This window comes from Heptranchias perlo, chromosome 24 (assembly GCF_035084215.1).
Source record: "Heptranchias perlo isolate sHepPer1 chromosome 24, sHepPer1.hap1, whole genome shotgun sequence".
In the NCBI taxonomy this organism is placed as follows: domain Eukaryota; kingdom Metazoa; phylum Chordata; class Chondrichthyes; order Hexanchiformes; family Hexanchidae; genus Heptranchias; species Heptranchias perlo.
The window spans coordinates 42,060,825-42,075,397 of NC_090348.1; the positions used below are offsets into that span (position 1 = coordinate 42,060,825).

Sequence of the window (14,573 nt, forward strand, 5' to 3'; positions counted from 1 at the left end):
GCCCCTCAATCTCCAGATGTATCATCTGCTGCGAAGATGTCCCACTCCAGGGACTTGAGCGCATAATCTCGGCTGACACTCCCAGTTCAGTGCTGAGGGAGTGCTGCACTGTCAGAGGGGCCGTCTTTCAGATGAGACCTGAAACCGAAGTCCCGTCTGCCCTCTCGGGTGGATGTAAAAGATCCCACAGCACCATTCCAAGAAGAGCTGGGGAGTTCTCCCCGGTGTCCTGGCCAATATTTATCCCTCAACTAACATGACTACAAACAGATTTTCTGGTCATTATCTCAGTGCTGTTTGTGGGATCTTGCTGTGCACAAATTGGCTGCCGCGTTTCCTACATTCCAACAGTGACAGCACTTCAAAAGTACTTCACTGGCTGTAAAGCGCTTTGGGATGTCCTGAGGCTGTGAAAGGCGCTATACAAATGCAAATTGTTTCTTTTTTATTTCTTTCGAGAGGGAGCTCGATTCTGCTTCTAGCCCACGTGGAAACTGACAGAGGAGCGGTTGACTCTGACGCTGGTTGCCTGAAATATAAAAGTGTGTCATTCCCGTACCTTTGAAGAGTGGAAGATTTCGCCCTCAAATTGGTTCAATTAATTAAATATTAATTCTTTGGAAGAGAGAAAAAAAAAGACATCCTTTCTGAGGAGGCCCCCTGGAGCTCAGGAAGTGAAACTACCGGTTAACAACGCGCGAGTTCACTACGGGGTTAATGCAGCAAGTCGAGGCGAGTGCCTGGTGTACTGATAAAGATGAATGGCGTGGCTGCTGAAAGGCAGCACATTCTCATTCTGCTCAGACACCGTGGAAGAATCCTGTTAGCTGACAATCATAATATTTCTAGCATGTCTGGGACTGGTGACAGCTTATCTTGACAAACAACAGAGAGGGGAGGGCAGGGTTGGGGGGGTGCGGGCAGGGAGGGGGAAAAAAAAGCACTCTCTGTACCAAGCAGCTGCTGAGGGTGGCAACAATATTAATGAAACTCTGACAGGCTTCATCTGCTCGATCGGCCCCAAGCATTGGTTTGCCTCAGATTTATTTTGGAAGAAAAATGTTATGCCAGTTACGAAAATGAGGTGACGCTTGCTTACGAATCTCAGAACATTAAACATGTCAAGAGGAATCAATTTTGTGTTAAAAAAAAATTGCCACTTGTAGCTGACACTGATGGGCCCAAAGTATAAGTTACCTACATAAACAAGAAGTCATTTTTATTTATTGGGGCAGAAGGCTAATCAAGGTAAATTATATGCTTGTCAGGCAAAGATCTCTCCTAGCGTAAGGATTTCTGCACTTAAGGTGGAAATGCTGGGAAGGGTACGTTTTGTTGTGAATACCACACTTCCCCCAGTGTACCGATTTTAGAATACATAGTACGGGTAAGAAATATGCTCCTTTCTGGTTGAGAGGAAACTTTGAATTTTCCACCGCGACCAAGATCTGCCATGTTGGGTGCCTTTCCCTCCTGCTTGCTCTGGTGACATCACTGACGGCCTGGTTAAGAGTGGCTCCATTGATTTCTGCAAGGACTGGCCTGGGAGCCTATCCCGTGAGACTGAATCTGGGGAAAAATATACTCCGGGTTTGGTGTGCTGTTTGTAAGGAGCAGACGATGGAGGGAGTTTTCTGTACTGTCAAGGGGCTACGAACAACTTAAATCAACGGTACAAAGGGATTATTGTTTAAGCTGTTTACAGATGTTATCAGGAGCCTGAGAATAAAATACATCCTTTTTCTCCATCAAACATATTCCATTTTCTTTAAGAACACAAGAAAGTTTGGAGTGAGGAAAGACCATTTGGCCGACGAGGTCCATTCCCTCCAGAATCCATGTTTAATTAACCTATCACCGGCACCCAGCCCCTCTCCCCACTAGTTGATTTTAAATTTTATTCTCTCTTTTCCTTTCTGTCTCTTTTTTTTTCTCTTTTAATCCAATCTTTCTTTCCCTCTCTTCATTTCTCTTTCTGCACCTGATTTGACTCTGAGGGGCAGTAACTTGCCTCCCTTTCCTCCCCGAAAAGGAAATCAAGCAGGCACGATGGGCCGAATGGCCTCCTCCTTGTGCTTCACCCACGATGACACTATTGATCGCTCTATAATCCCCAACAACCCCTTCCCAACGGTTACCAATCCAGCTCCTCCGTAAAGACAGTGAGAATCGGTTCGTAAAGTTTACTCTTACTCCAGAACTTGGAAGATTGACGACCCATTTGACTCCTGTTTTAAGTGGCTCTACTTAAAAGTTTTTAAATGTACATTTGTTCAGGGGATGTGGGCAATGCTGGCAAAGGCAACACTTACTGCCCATCCCAAACTGTTAAAACAATCGCTTGCACAACTGAGCAATGGCCTGCTTGCCCACTCCAGAGGCCATCAGGTAGTGTGGACAGGAGTCACTTGTGGGTCAGGTTGGGTGGAAGTGGCGGGTTCCCTTCCTTGAAGGACATTATATTTAAATATACTGGGCAGCTCACCCGTGGCATTGCTCACGGTGAGTCTGCGGATTTGCTGTTTCAAAACAATAGCAGTGTTTGTGTCACAAAGGGATAACATCAGGGCCACCGATTTACAGAGGCGGAATTATGTCAAACTCCATTCTTAAACAATTTAAAGGGTTCAGTCTCATTCCTGCATGTCGTAAATTCTTCTTCGAGATTTTTAAAAATTTCAATTTTTAAATTTTCTCACTTTTCCTTTCTGTCTCTTTTTTTTCCTCTTTTAATCCAATCTTTCTTTCCCTCTCTTCATTTCTCTTTCTGCACCTGATTTGACTCGAGTTCCTTCTTTGACGTTCCTCTGTTTCTTTCTCAACCCTGAAATCTCAGTGGTTAAGGAGACAGACTGTTGGTCCCGCCGGTCACGGAGGTCCCAGATACCCCGTTTCCCTCGCCGTGCCGTTATCGCCTTGCACTTCCAGCAAGTTACGCCGCACAACATTTTCGAGCTGAGGAGTGCAGGAAAAAGTCTAACAAACAGCGCACGCCAGCTCGATTTGGCCCAATGCAGCACTCGCTCAGTATCGCACTTGAGTGAAAATAGAAGCAGGAGTAGGCCGTTTGGCCCTTCGAGCCTGCTCCGCCATTCAATATGATCATGGCTGATCTTCTATCTCAATACCATATTCCCGCTCTCTCCCCACACCCCTTGATGCCCTTTGTGTCTAGAAATCTATCCAGTGCCTTCTTAAATATATTCAGTGACTTGGCCTCCACGGCCTTCTGTGGTAGAGAATTCCACAGGTTCACCACCCTCTGAGTGAAGAAATTTCTCCTCAACTCAGTCCTAAATGTCCTACCCCGTATTCTGAGACTGTGACCCCCTCGTTCTGGACCCCCCAGCCAGGGGAAACATCCTCCCTGCATCCAGTCTGTCTAGCACTGTCAGAATTTGATGTGTTTCAGTGAGATCCTCTCTCATTCTTCTAAACTTGAGTGAATACCGGCCAAGTCGACCCAATCTCTCCTCATACGACAGTCCTACCATCCCAGGAATCAGTCTGGTGAACCTTCGCTGCACTCCCTTCCATGGCAAGTATATCCTTTGTTAGGTAAGGAGACCAAAACTGCACACAATACTCCAGGTGTGGTCTCACCAAGGCCCTGTAAAAACTGCAGTTAAGATGAGTTTGGTTCCCAAATCCCACTCACCCATCATCCCTGATCTACAATTTTAAAATTCTCATCCCCGTCTTCAAATCCCTTCACGGTCTCGCTCATCCTGATCTCTGTACCCTCCTTCAGCCCGACAACTCTCCGAGAACTCCGTGTTCCCCCAACTTTGGACACACGTGCATCCCACACTTTCTTCGCCCCACCTGTTGCGGCTGTGCCTTCAGCCGTCCAGGCCCTTAGCTCTGGAATTCCCTCCCGAAACCTTTCCGCTTCTCTCTCTCCTCCTTTAAGACGCTCCTTAAAACCTGCTTCTTTGACCAAGCGTTTGGTCACTTATCCTTCTTTGGCTCGGTATTAATTTTTTGTCTGATTACACTCCTGTGAAACACCTTGGGACGTTTTACTAAGTTAAAGGCGCTCGATAAATGCAAGTTGTTGTTTGTTGTTCGTCCAAACCCACAAACGTGTGACTTACAGAGGCGCAAGTGCTGTCAACTGAACCAAACTGACATAAATGTCAAGAAGAAACAATTACCCGGGGCCAGCACCTAATCCCGCACTCCCATTCTATTGTAATAGAATCCTGAATAGCGACATTGTATTTTCAAATCAGCGTTCGCAAAACTGCCTTGTAATGGGAGTCGAATGAGGCACAGTGGGCACAAAAACAGATGAAGAGGATTTACATGGCAGGTCAAAGTTAATGGCTTTATATGGCCAATTAAATTAATGCCCCAATCATCGACATAATGACCATAATCAGGGAGGGCACTTCAAATCTATTAATGGAATCACGTGATTGGATGCCTGCTCACTGACCCCGAGCGGAGGATGCAAACACTGAGGTGGGTGTTGTGCTCGGGATTAGCTGACAGTTGTTAAACTTAGAAATCCTCCCGGTACCAAACGGGCCTGTTGGCGCCCAATATGAATTTATGAACCCTGATTTAACGCAGAGCTGGCTCAGCAACCAATTGTTCCCACTGGCATCTGGAATTTCCAGACAGTCTCAACGAAAAAGAGCCAATTTGTAAATCTCAGCACCACAGTCCGTTTAATCATAAACTTTTAGCAATTCAAGCGTCAAACAGGAACAGCAGCAGAAAGCGGCTTGACGCCACATTTATCTCACCGCACTGCCGCTGACTGCAAAACTCGCTTGGGCAGCAGTACATTACGGTGAATGGGGCGACTGCCGAAGGGGCCAATAACCACGAGAAGAGGTGGGGTTTCACCTTCAGAAGTGATTCCACTCCCTCTGGCATCTGAGGCTCAGGTGATGAACTTTTATGGTCACCTATACAGGCTGTGTTTCTTTCTTGCTGTTCTCTGTCTATCTCTTATTTTCTATATATCTGACCATCTCTTTCTTCCCCTTTCTGTTTCTCTCTGCTTCTCCTTCTCTTGGTGTTTGTCTCTCTCTCTTTGAATATGTCACTCTCTCTGTCACTGTGTTTGTCTCTCTCCATCTGTTTCTCTCCATCTCTCTCTCTATTTATTCTCTCTCGACTTCTATTATTTTAACTTTGCCTCTTTTTCTAATATAGTCTATTCTGCATACACTAACTCTTCTTCAACCAATTTCTTTCTTTGTGTGTATGAGTGTATGTGTCTGAGACTGTGTTTGAGTGTGTGTGTGTGTGTGTGTACGTGTCTGTGAGAGTTTGTATGTCTGTGAGTGAGAGCGCTTGAGTGTGACAGCGTGAGTGTGAGAGAGTGTGGGGATATGTATACCTGAGAGTGTGTGTGTGAGTCAGAGTGAGTGAGTGTGTGTTAGAGTGTGAGTGTGTGTCTGTGAAAGTGTGTGTCTGTGAGAGTGTGTGTGTGTCTGAGAGAGTGGGTGTGAGAGTGTGTCTTTGTGAGTGTGAGAGCCTGTGTGTGAGAGTGTGAGTGTGTGCAGATATCAGTTGTGATCCTCCCATCAAAGAATAGCCTGTTGACACTCACTATCTGGGCTCAAACACATAATGAATGGGAATTTGGAGGTAGTATTGGGTTGACCTGTGCCTGTGGTACTGTCGTCCAGCAGGATTCAATGCCTTGGGGAGGAAGTGGGGGGCGGAATTTCAGAAGAAAATGGTATTAAAGGATATTTTCTACCTTTCTGCTTTCTCGGGTGTCTCTCCACCATCCATTGTCCTCAAGAGAGCCAACAGGGAGCCCGCTCCCCAGCCTCTGTCGGGTCAACCAGGCGGTGCACGGCAACCGTGCGGGGTGGTCCTCCCTCCACATGGCAGAGCGCCTGGCACTTGTCTCCCCGTCTCCTCACAATGGCACAGCCGTGACCAGAGGCCCAGCACCCGGCCAACCACAGGAGCGTAACTGTCTCCCAGCATCCCACGGTGCCTTGCCTGTTGAGTCTCCAGCACACTGCAGCACATTCCTGCAGAGATTCCCATCGGAAGGGGAAAATTCCCCCCTGTGCGCCGTTCGTGATGTGCTTGCGGATTTTTACCGCAAAACAGTGAGCAGAAGGAGCCTTCCACTTCTTCACGACCTTGTCAGTAAAATAGATTGAGCGCTACTAAAATCAATTGGGCAGGTCTCCTGCAAACAAGGGAGGAGATGATTTCCCCCCCACCCCACCCCACCCCATCCAATCCCGAGTTCGAATTGTGACGCTTCATTTAACGTATGGCATTTAACACATCTTGCTCTCTCCTTGATAAGATGAATGTTCATCCAACTCCACTTTCTCCCGCACAATGAAAAAAAAAGAAGGGCAAATCTTTTGTGCACAGATTGGAATTGCTTATCAGAGGTCCTGGGCAGCACACGTTTAAAATAAGGCTGTTAAGAGCATCATTTAAATGTGGCACGATAAGAATTTTTGATTTATTTGGAAGATGCCTATTTACAGATTTATTCCCTGGTTCCCTTTTTACTGGAAAGAGGTTACAGGAAAATGATCAATTTTAGGATTTGCTCGTTGATTTCTGTGGAATTACTCACGGACAAAACAAAAAGATCATTTGTTTCTTTTCCTACAAACACTCCACAAAATGTATTATTTTTTGGGGGTTTTTTTGTTGAGTGTTGAGGTTTAGAGCGTAGGAGGAGACAATTCAGTCCACTGTGTCTCTTTGCTGGAGCAATCCAAAAACTAATCCCACTGCCCTGCTCTCTCCCCAGATATTTGCTTCAAATATTTATTCAATTTTCCTTCAAAAGATGCAATGGTCTCTGCCTCAAACACTCTCTGCAGCAAAGCATTCAAAGCTCCAATGACTCATTTTGTGGAGAAATGTCACCTCACCTCTCTCCTCACTCTCTCCGTGACAAATTAAATTGATGACTCCTCGACATTGACTCCCCAACTAGAGCAAATAGTCTTGCATTTTTCACCCTATCAAAAAACTTCACAATTTTAAAAGCCTGGATTTAATTGCCTGTTACCTTTTCTCTCCCACTCTAACTCGTTGTTTTCCTCCGTCTTCATGCTTCTTTTCCATTTTTTTGTCTACCTCTTTCTCCTTCTTTCTTTCTTTTTCTCTGAATAGGTCTCTTGGTGGAAACAGACAGGTCCGAGGCCAGGATGGAGAGGGAAGGCCTGGGGTTATGTGGAAAGGATGGATGGCATGCACAGGACGAAGGTATGGGGAGAGGAGATAAGGCTGAGGTCTGGAATGGAGTAGATACTTGCGGGATGTGTGGAAGGAGGGAACAGGCAGGGCTGAGATCGAGAAGAATAGGAAGCAGGCAGTTCTGGGAGGGAGGGAGCAGACCATCTTGGTCAAACCTTACCTCCCCCCAGGAGCAACTAGAGCCAAAGCAGGAAAGGACTGGGAGGAATCTGGTGCTGATATCAAGGGGGGAATGGAGCGAGTGATGAGCTCCAGAGCCTGGGACACCGCCAGCTGGGAAGGAGCAGCGAAATCAGCGAGACCAGCACTTGGGGTTGGGAATGAAATGGAGAGAGCCATGGCTGAGATGGGGGGGGAAGCCAGGACCAGAGGTCGAGCTGAAATGGAGGGAGCCTGATGGCTGGGAGCAGAGGTAGGATGTTGGAGGGAGCTGGGTGGCTGGGGGCAGAGACAGGGCATAACATGGCAGGAGGTGAACATCAGACAGGAGGCCAGGTGTTGGCCAATGTCACATTGAACGACTTCTGAATCCTACATTTGATTGATTGCTAAGCACGGACCAATGAGCTTTCGGGAAAAGGGATGAACATGAAGAGAAGATGGACAACAGAGAGACGCTAACGTTTAAATAATATAGACAGATTCTCTCCTTTTTCTTGCTGGCTAGAGAGATGATAACATTAATGGCCGTGTTACTTGAACTATCATACTCAGACAGTAAGCTATTTTGTAAGAGTCAGACCAGGAAGCACTGGCATCTGCCAACACTTGTGCTCAATCCCGTGATGGTGGCTTCACAGTCATGTCTAATAAAGCTATTATTGAAGGTAGTGGGTCATGCAGTGGGTTAGCACACTGCTCTGTCACCTTGGCAACCTGGGTCCTTCTGCAGTCCACGTTGATGGGATGGATGTGTCTCTGTTGTCTCTAAGAGTTGGGTGTGCAATGAGTTTGGTCGGTGATAAATTGGTTCCTATTGGGCCCACAACGTAGGACTGCCCTCAAAAATTGGGAATATCTCTTGGAATTGCCATAAGAATGATTGGTGTGGGACTGGAAATATTTCACACCGGTGCTTGTCTGCAAAACAACAGTGACTGCATTTCAAAGCAATGTGAAGAGCATTGAGACGTTTCTGAAATAGACACTGTGGAAATGCAGATCTGTCCTTTAATCTCACAGGAAGTTCTGCATAAATACCGACCCCTACAGGAAAAACTCAACCCTCCTCCACCCGAACATCTCCACTGTCCCATCCTGGTCTCCATTTTCAGCATTCCCACCTGATCCCATCAGTAGAGGCACTATTGTGTCCAATGGAAAACTCAATCATCTCAATCTGCATCTATCCCAATAACCAACAATCCCAATCTCAATCCCAACCAGGAGTTTATCCAGCTCTTTTGTTGAGGGAATTAATCAATTCAGCACCAAGTGCTTTTGCTGGGAACCTGTATCCACTGGTCTGTGGGGAGGTGGTTTACAAGAGGATATAAAAGGACATTCGGGTCGATTTTGTGAAACTTTGCACCCAGCGGGGAGTTTTGCTCACTGGCAGATCAGGAATCACAGGTAGAAAGAAAATCTTGCATTTATATAGCGCCTATCATGACCTCGAGAAATCCCCAAAGCGCTTTACAGCCAATTAAGTACTTTTGAAGTGTGGTCACTGTTGTAAGGCAGGAAACGCGGCAGGAAATTTGCACACAGCAAGGTCCCACAAACAGCAATAAGGTATCGGAACAGATAATCTGTTTTCGTGATGTTGGTTGAGGGATAAATATTGGCCCAGGACACCGGGGAGAACTCCCCAGCTCTTCTTCAAATAGTGCCACAGGATCATTTACGTCCACCTGAGTGGGCAGATGGGGCATCGGTTTAATGTCTCATCCAAAAGACGGCACCTCCGACAGTGCAGCACTCCTTCAGTACTGCACTAAAGTGACAGCCTAGATTTTGTGCTGGAGCAGGCTTTAACGGACAGAAAATCATGGGGAGCACGCCCACGGATTCTCAATACTTGCTGCCAGTGGGTGAGGCATCCCTGCCGGGAGCTTGATTTTGTAAAGTCAGCCCTATGTCTCCGTTTCAGTACCCCCTCCAGATACCCAAGATGTGGCTTTCTAGCAAGAGTTGCCCAACTAGAATAGAAGGGTACATTTTGCGAGTCAAGACTCACGGCAAGGAGCCTCCCTGGGCGGGAGCTTGGATCAAAGAGTCGGGTCAGCACCTCTGATTCACGTCGATTTTCCGGTCGTTAATGTTACCTTAGTAGCAAGTAGTCGGGTCAGGTAGATCTCGGACACCATTTTGCTGCCCCGGTCGCCCTCCTTTTGGTCTCCGTGTTCATGGTTCTTGACCAGGTGCCAGACCTTGACTCCGGTCTCCAGGTCAGGAGTGATCATGGGAGTGCGGGAACGCAGGCTGTCAGGACTACCTGTGTAACGGATCATGGTTTCTGTAAGAAGAAAGAACTTGCATTTATATAGCATCTTTCACAACCTCACGATGGCCCAAAGCGCTCTACAGCCAATGAAGAAGCACTTTTGAAGCATGGTCACTGTTGTGATGTCGGAAACGCAGCAGCCAATTTGCGCACAGCAAGGTCCCACAAACAGCAATATGACAATGACCAGATCATCTGTTTTTAGTGATGTTGGTTGAGGGATAAATATTGGCCAGGACACCCGGGAGAATTCCCCTGCTCTTCTTTGAAATAGTGCCATGAGGGACCACCCAAGAGGGCAGACTGGGGCCTCGGTTTAACGTCTCATCCAAAAGACGACACCTCCAACAGTGCAGCACTCCCTCAGCACTGCACTGGAGTGTCAGCCTACATTTCGTGCTCAAGTCTCTGGTGTGGGACTTGAACCCATTACCTTCTGACTCAAGAGGCGAGAGAAACTACCCACAGCTTTAACAAGCAGAGCAAAAAGGTACAGGTCACCTCACTGTGACGGGCGTGGGTTAAAAACTATGTAAACACGGACCATTGAGTAAGTATGTAACGCACTGTGCCGAGGAGCGGTTGGCACAGGTTTGCACCCGCAGCTCCTGGCATGGCAGGTTCTGAAATACCATATTGGTGCAGTAGGGGCTGCACTTCAGAGACTGGGGTTAAGGCACTTCAATGAGATCGAGTTGAGAGAGTTTTACTCTGCATCCAAATCTTTGCTCTAACTGACATCCACTGACTCAATGACAATAAGATTCAGCATAAATAATAGAGAAGAACTTGCAGTTATGTCGTGCCGAACTGTGTCCTCAGAAGATCCCAAAGCACTTCATGTCCAATGGATTATTTTTGAAGTGGAGTCACATCAGTTGCTTTGCGCACAGCAAGGTCCCACAATCAGCAAATTAGACAAATGACCAGTTAATCTGTTTTTACTGGTGTTGGGGGATAAGGGAGAAGTGTTGGCCAAGACACCACGACAACTCCATGTTCTTCCTCAAATTTTCCCATAGACTCTTCTATGTCCACCTGAACAGGCAGACGGGGCCTCAGTCTAAAACTGCACGTCCAACAGTGCAGTCCCTCCGACAGCGCAGCACTCCCTCAGTCCTACACTGAAGTGTCAATCTGAATTCTGTGCTCAAGTCCCGGACAGGGGCTTGAATCCCCCACTGTCTGACTCAGGCGAGTGAACTACTGAGCTGTGCTGACGCAAAGACCCCGAAATTCCCAAAGGGGCCAAGGCTCCTGATCACTATCCTGGACTCCGGCTCCTGATCACGATTCAAGACTTCCAATCTGATCACTATCCAGTGACACCTGCTCCTGATCACTACCTAGTTGCTCCTGCTGCAGAATTCACATGTGTGCACATATAATCAGAGCAGCATGAGACCCAGATGTAAAGCTCTCATAGTCAAATATCCTGCTGACAGTCACTCGATCCAGATATCAGGCATGTCTACTTGGGAAAGGTATTGGAAGTCTATCTGTGCCATGGAACCGTACCACAGCAACAGTCTGATGACCTCAGTCACCATCTCCAGGAGAGGAGGGTGAAAATCAGAGAGAAAGTGTAGATGCATTTCAGGGGCTGCTGGATAAGTACATGAGGGAGAAAGGAATAGAAGGTTATGCTGATAGGCTGAGATGAAGTAGGGGGGAGGAGGCTCGTGTGGAGCATGGACCAGCTGGGCTGAATGGCCTGTTTCTGTGCTGTAAATTCTATGGAATTCTACATGTTAATCAGCGTCCCGTGCCTACATCTGCTGTCCCAGCTCCAAAAAGTACCGAGTTTCCTCATGATATTGCTAACTGTCACGCCACACGTAACCCCACCAGCAGAAAATAAAAAGTTATCTGTTTTTAAAACAACTGGACATTCTCTCTCTCTCTGCCTTTCGGGTCTCTTTCTCTCTCTGTCTTTGTAATCTGACCCATTGTGTATTCAGTATACTGGGATGTAATGTTTTCTGTGGCTCACCTGTCTGAACACCAACGACACCTTTGATTGCTGTGATCGTCTCCCAACCTAATATATGCTGCGCGTTTTTAGAACCCCTCACTCACCTGACGAAGGAGGTAAGCTCCGAGAGCTTGTGATTTTCAAATAAAACTGTCGGACTATAACCTGGTGTTGTAAGATTCCTTACATTTGTCCACCCCAGTCCATCACCGGCATCTCCACATCACACTTGCTACTAGAGGATGGTGTGAAAGTGTCGAGGAGGATGGTGGGAGTGGGAGTGGCTTTTGGAGAGTCCTGTGAAACAAGAGGGGGGGGGGTGTGGGGGGGAAATAGCACTCACCGTATTTGCTTGCTGAGGTTCGAGAGACGGTTGAATTATTGACAGCGTTGTATGCCGTTGTTTGTTTGGGCACCAGGGCAACCACAGAGCCATCTGTCACCTGCAGAGAATTTTTTTTTGGGAAAAAAAAGGGAAAAATCATTAAACAACTCCCAGGCTTTGTTTTGTTTTAAAATTACACAGAAAATAATAGATATGTGGGAGAGATTACTAAGGGATTCAGGCGGTTTGAATAGACAGCAATTGATATCCAAAGAAGGATTATAGTCAAGGATTCGGAAGGTTTTGTGCAGTTTGTTCTTTCTTAACATTAGTTGGCATAACAACAGGAGACAGCCAAAGACAACAAGGACAGATGCCTCATACAATTCATAGCACAGAAGGCAGCCATTCGGCCCATCGTGCCTGTGCCGACTCTTTGGTGGAGCCATCCAATTAGTCCCACTCCCTTGCTCTTTCCCCATAGCTCTGTAAATTTTTTCACATTCAAGTATTTATCCAATTCCCCTTTGAAAGTTACTACTGAATCTGCTTCCACCGCCCTTTCAGGCAGTGCATTCCAGGTCATTACAACGCGCTGCGTAAAAAAATGTTTCCTCATGTCACCTTTGGTTCTTTTGCCAATCACCTTAAATCTGTGTTCTCTGGTCACCGACCCTTCTGCCACTGGAAACAGTTTCTCTTTATCGACTCTATCAAAACCCTTCATGATTTTGAACAACTCTATCAAATCTCCTCTTAACTTTCTCTTCTCTAAGGAGAACAATCCCAGCTTTTCCAGTCTGTCCACATAACTAAAGTCCCTCATCCCTGGTACCATTCTGGTTACTCTCTTCTGCACCCTCTTAGGCCTTGACATCCTTCCTGAAGTGTTGTGCCCAGAATATTTCACAATACTCCAGCTGAGGCCTAACCAGTGTTTTATAATGGTCCAGCATAACTTCCTTGCTTTTGTCCTCTATGCCTCTGTTAATAAAGCCAAAGATCCCATGTGCTTTTTTAACATCCTTCTCAATTTGTCCTGCCACCTTCAAAGATTTATGGACATACACCTCCAGGTCTCTCTGTTCCTGCACTCCCTTTAAAATTGCACCATTTAGTTTATATTGCCTCTCCTCATTCTTCCTACCAAAATGTATCATTGGCCCTGGCGGTTGCTTACTGGAAAGACTGGAAATTATTCTGGAATAGGCAATAGATTTCCCACTCCCTCATGCATGCTCTCGCAGCTCCACTTCATCAAGGGGTGGGTCAGTTCTGGATTTGGACTTCTGCCTGCGTGGGACAGGATTCCAGGTGATAATGAAAGGAAGTTTCAGAGACAGGTTCACTCACTGGCATTTGGTCAACGCTCATCTTTCAAGATGAGGAGAGTGGTGCCATCAGCAAGGAGAAGATGATCATGAGTAACGATAGCCACAAGACCACCGATGAAGACCCAAGTTAGAGTTGAATGAAGCGCAATTCCCTTGGGGACCCCAGTGGAGGCGTCACAACGGGAAAACTAACACCCATTTTATCAAGAGCTGGTGTTTGGATTCTCCCAGAAACCTGTGCAGTCAGATTACCAGATATGTCAACAAGGTGACAGCTTTTCAGTGAGACTGGGAAGCCACGCTCTGCTGGGAGAAACCACAGCAATCCAAAGAAATAGTTTCGTCAACACATGAAGTAGACAGAGTGGTGGAGACCAGATAGGTTGTTAATGGATAAGTTGGGTGGAGACACCATTTGGGGGGGAAACACCATTTGGGGGGGACAGGGGGAGAGAAATAGTGCATGTCCACCGTGTGCTACTCCAACTCATTCTCTTCCAGGACCTCAAAACTGTGGGAGTCTTGATCTCCCTGCCTTCCCTTTCCCTCCCACCAACAAGCCTGGCATCACCTAAACACGAGTCCTTGATTTATCTCATATTTTCTTCTATTTCACTTTGGTGGTGCCCTGCACTGTGAGTTTTAACCCTTCACCGAGACTTCTCAGTTTCAAAAGCAGAGATGTGAATTTCTTCACAAATTTCCAGATCTGGTCAAATTGACTCTGGAATCATCAAAGCATATGTTGTATAGCAACTCCAAGCACTGAATATATACAGGGAATCTGGACCAGGTAAGGTCACATCCTACCATCACTAACAAAAACAGCCAAAGTGCATTTCGTCAAGGGTTGTGTGATAGCCTCACACCACTTCAGCTCCACATCCAATGCAGTATAACTGAAGCGTGGAGTAAAATCAGGGTTACAAAGTTCACACAGAGCACAAGAAACACCTGGGAACTTGTTAGATTTCATGTTTTTAATCTTAGTAAGGAGCTGACTGCCCCATCATCTTTCTCCTGACTTCTGGCCGGTAGTGAACGGAGGTCCATACAAGGTGCAGAGAGCGCCCAATTCTCCTTGGACAAAGAACTGATATGGAGCTGGTAGTGTTATTCTGGGCTCCCCACTCATATCCCTCTATACAGGTCCTAGTCTGAGACCAGCACCCGTGGTATAACAACATCCTTAGTCTAACATGGATAGTTGGGGGAAAATGCTGCAGAACGTTTAACGGGAAGCTATTAATGTTGATGTTGATGCAGCATGGACACAGAAGCAACGAG

General features: G+C 46.7%; 1 protein-coding gene across 3 annotated transcripts in view; it reads right to left on the minus strand.

Annotated features, from left to right (window-relative positions):
- The window catches only part of plxna4 (plexin A4), a 552,119-nt gene that overhangs the window by 16,664 nt on the left and 520,882 nt on the right, over positions 1 to 14,573 (minus strand). For all 3 annotated transcript variants that reach the window (XM_068005167.1, XM_068005168.1, XM_068005169.1), the window contains exons 27-28: positions 11,971 to 12,070; positions 9,474 to 9,664 (exon numbers count right to left, since the gene is read on the minus strand). In XM_068005167.1, coding sequence (XP_067861268.1) covers positions 9,474 to 9,664; positions 11,971 to 12,070 — 291 coding nt within the window. The remainder of the gene's footprint in view (positions 1 to 9,473; positions 9,665 to 11,970; positions 12,071 to 14,573) is intronic.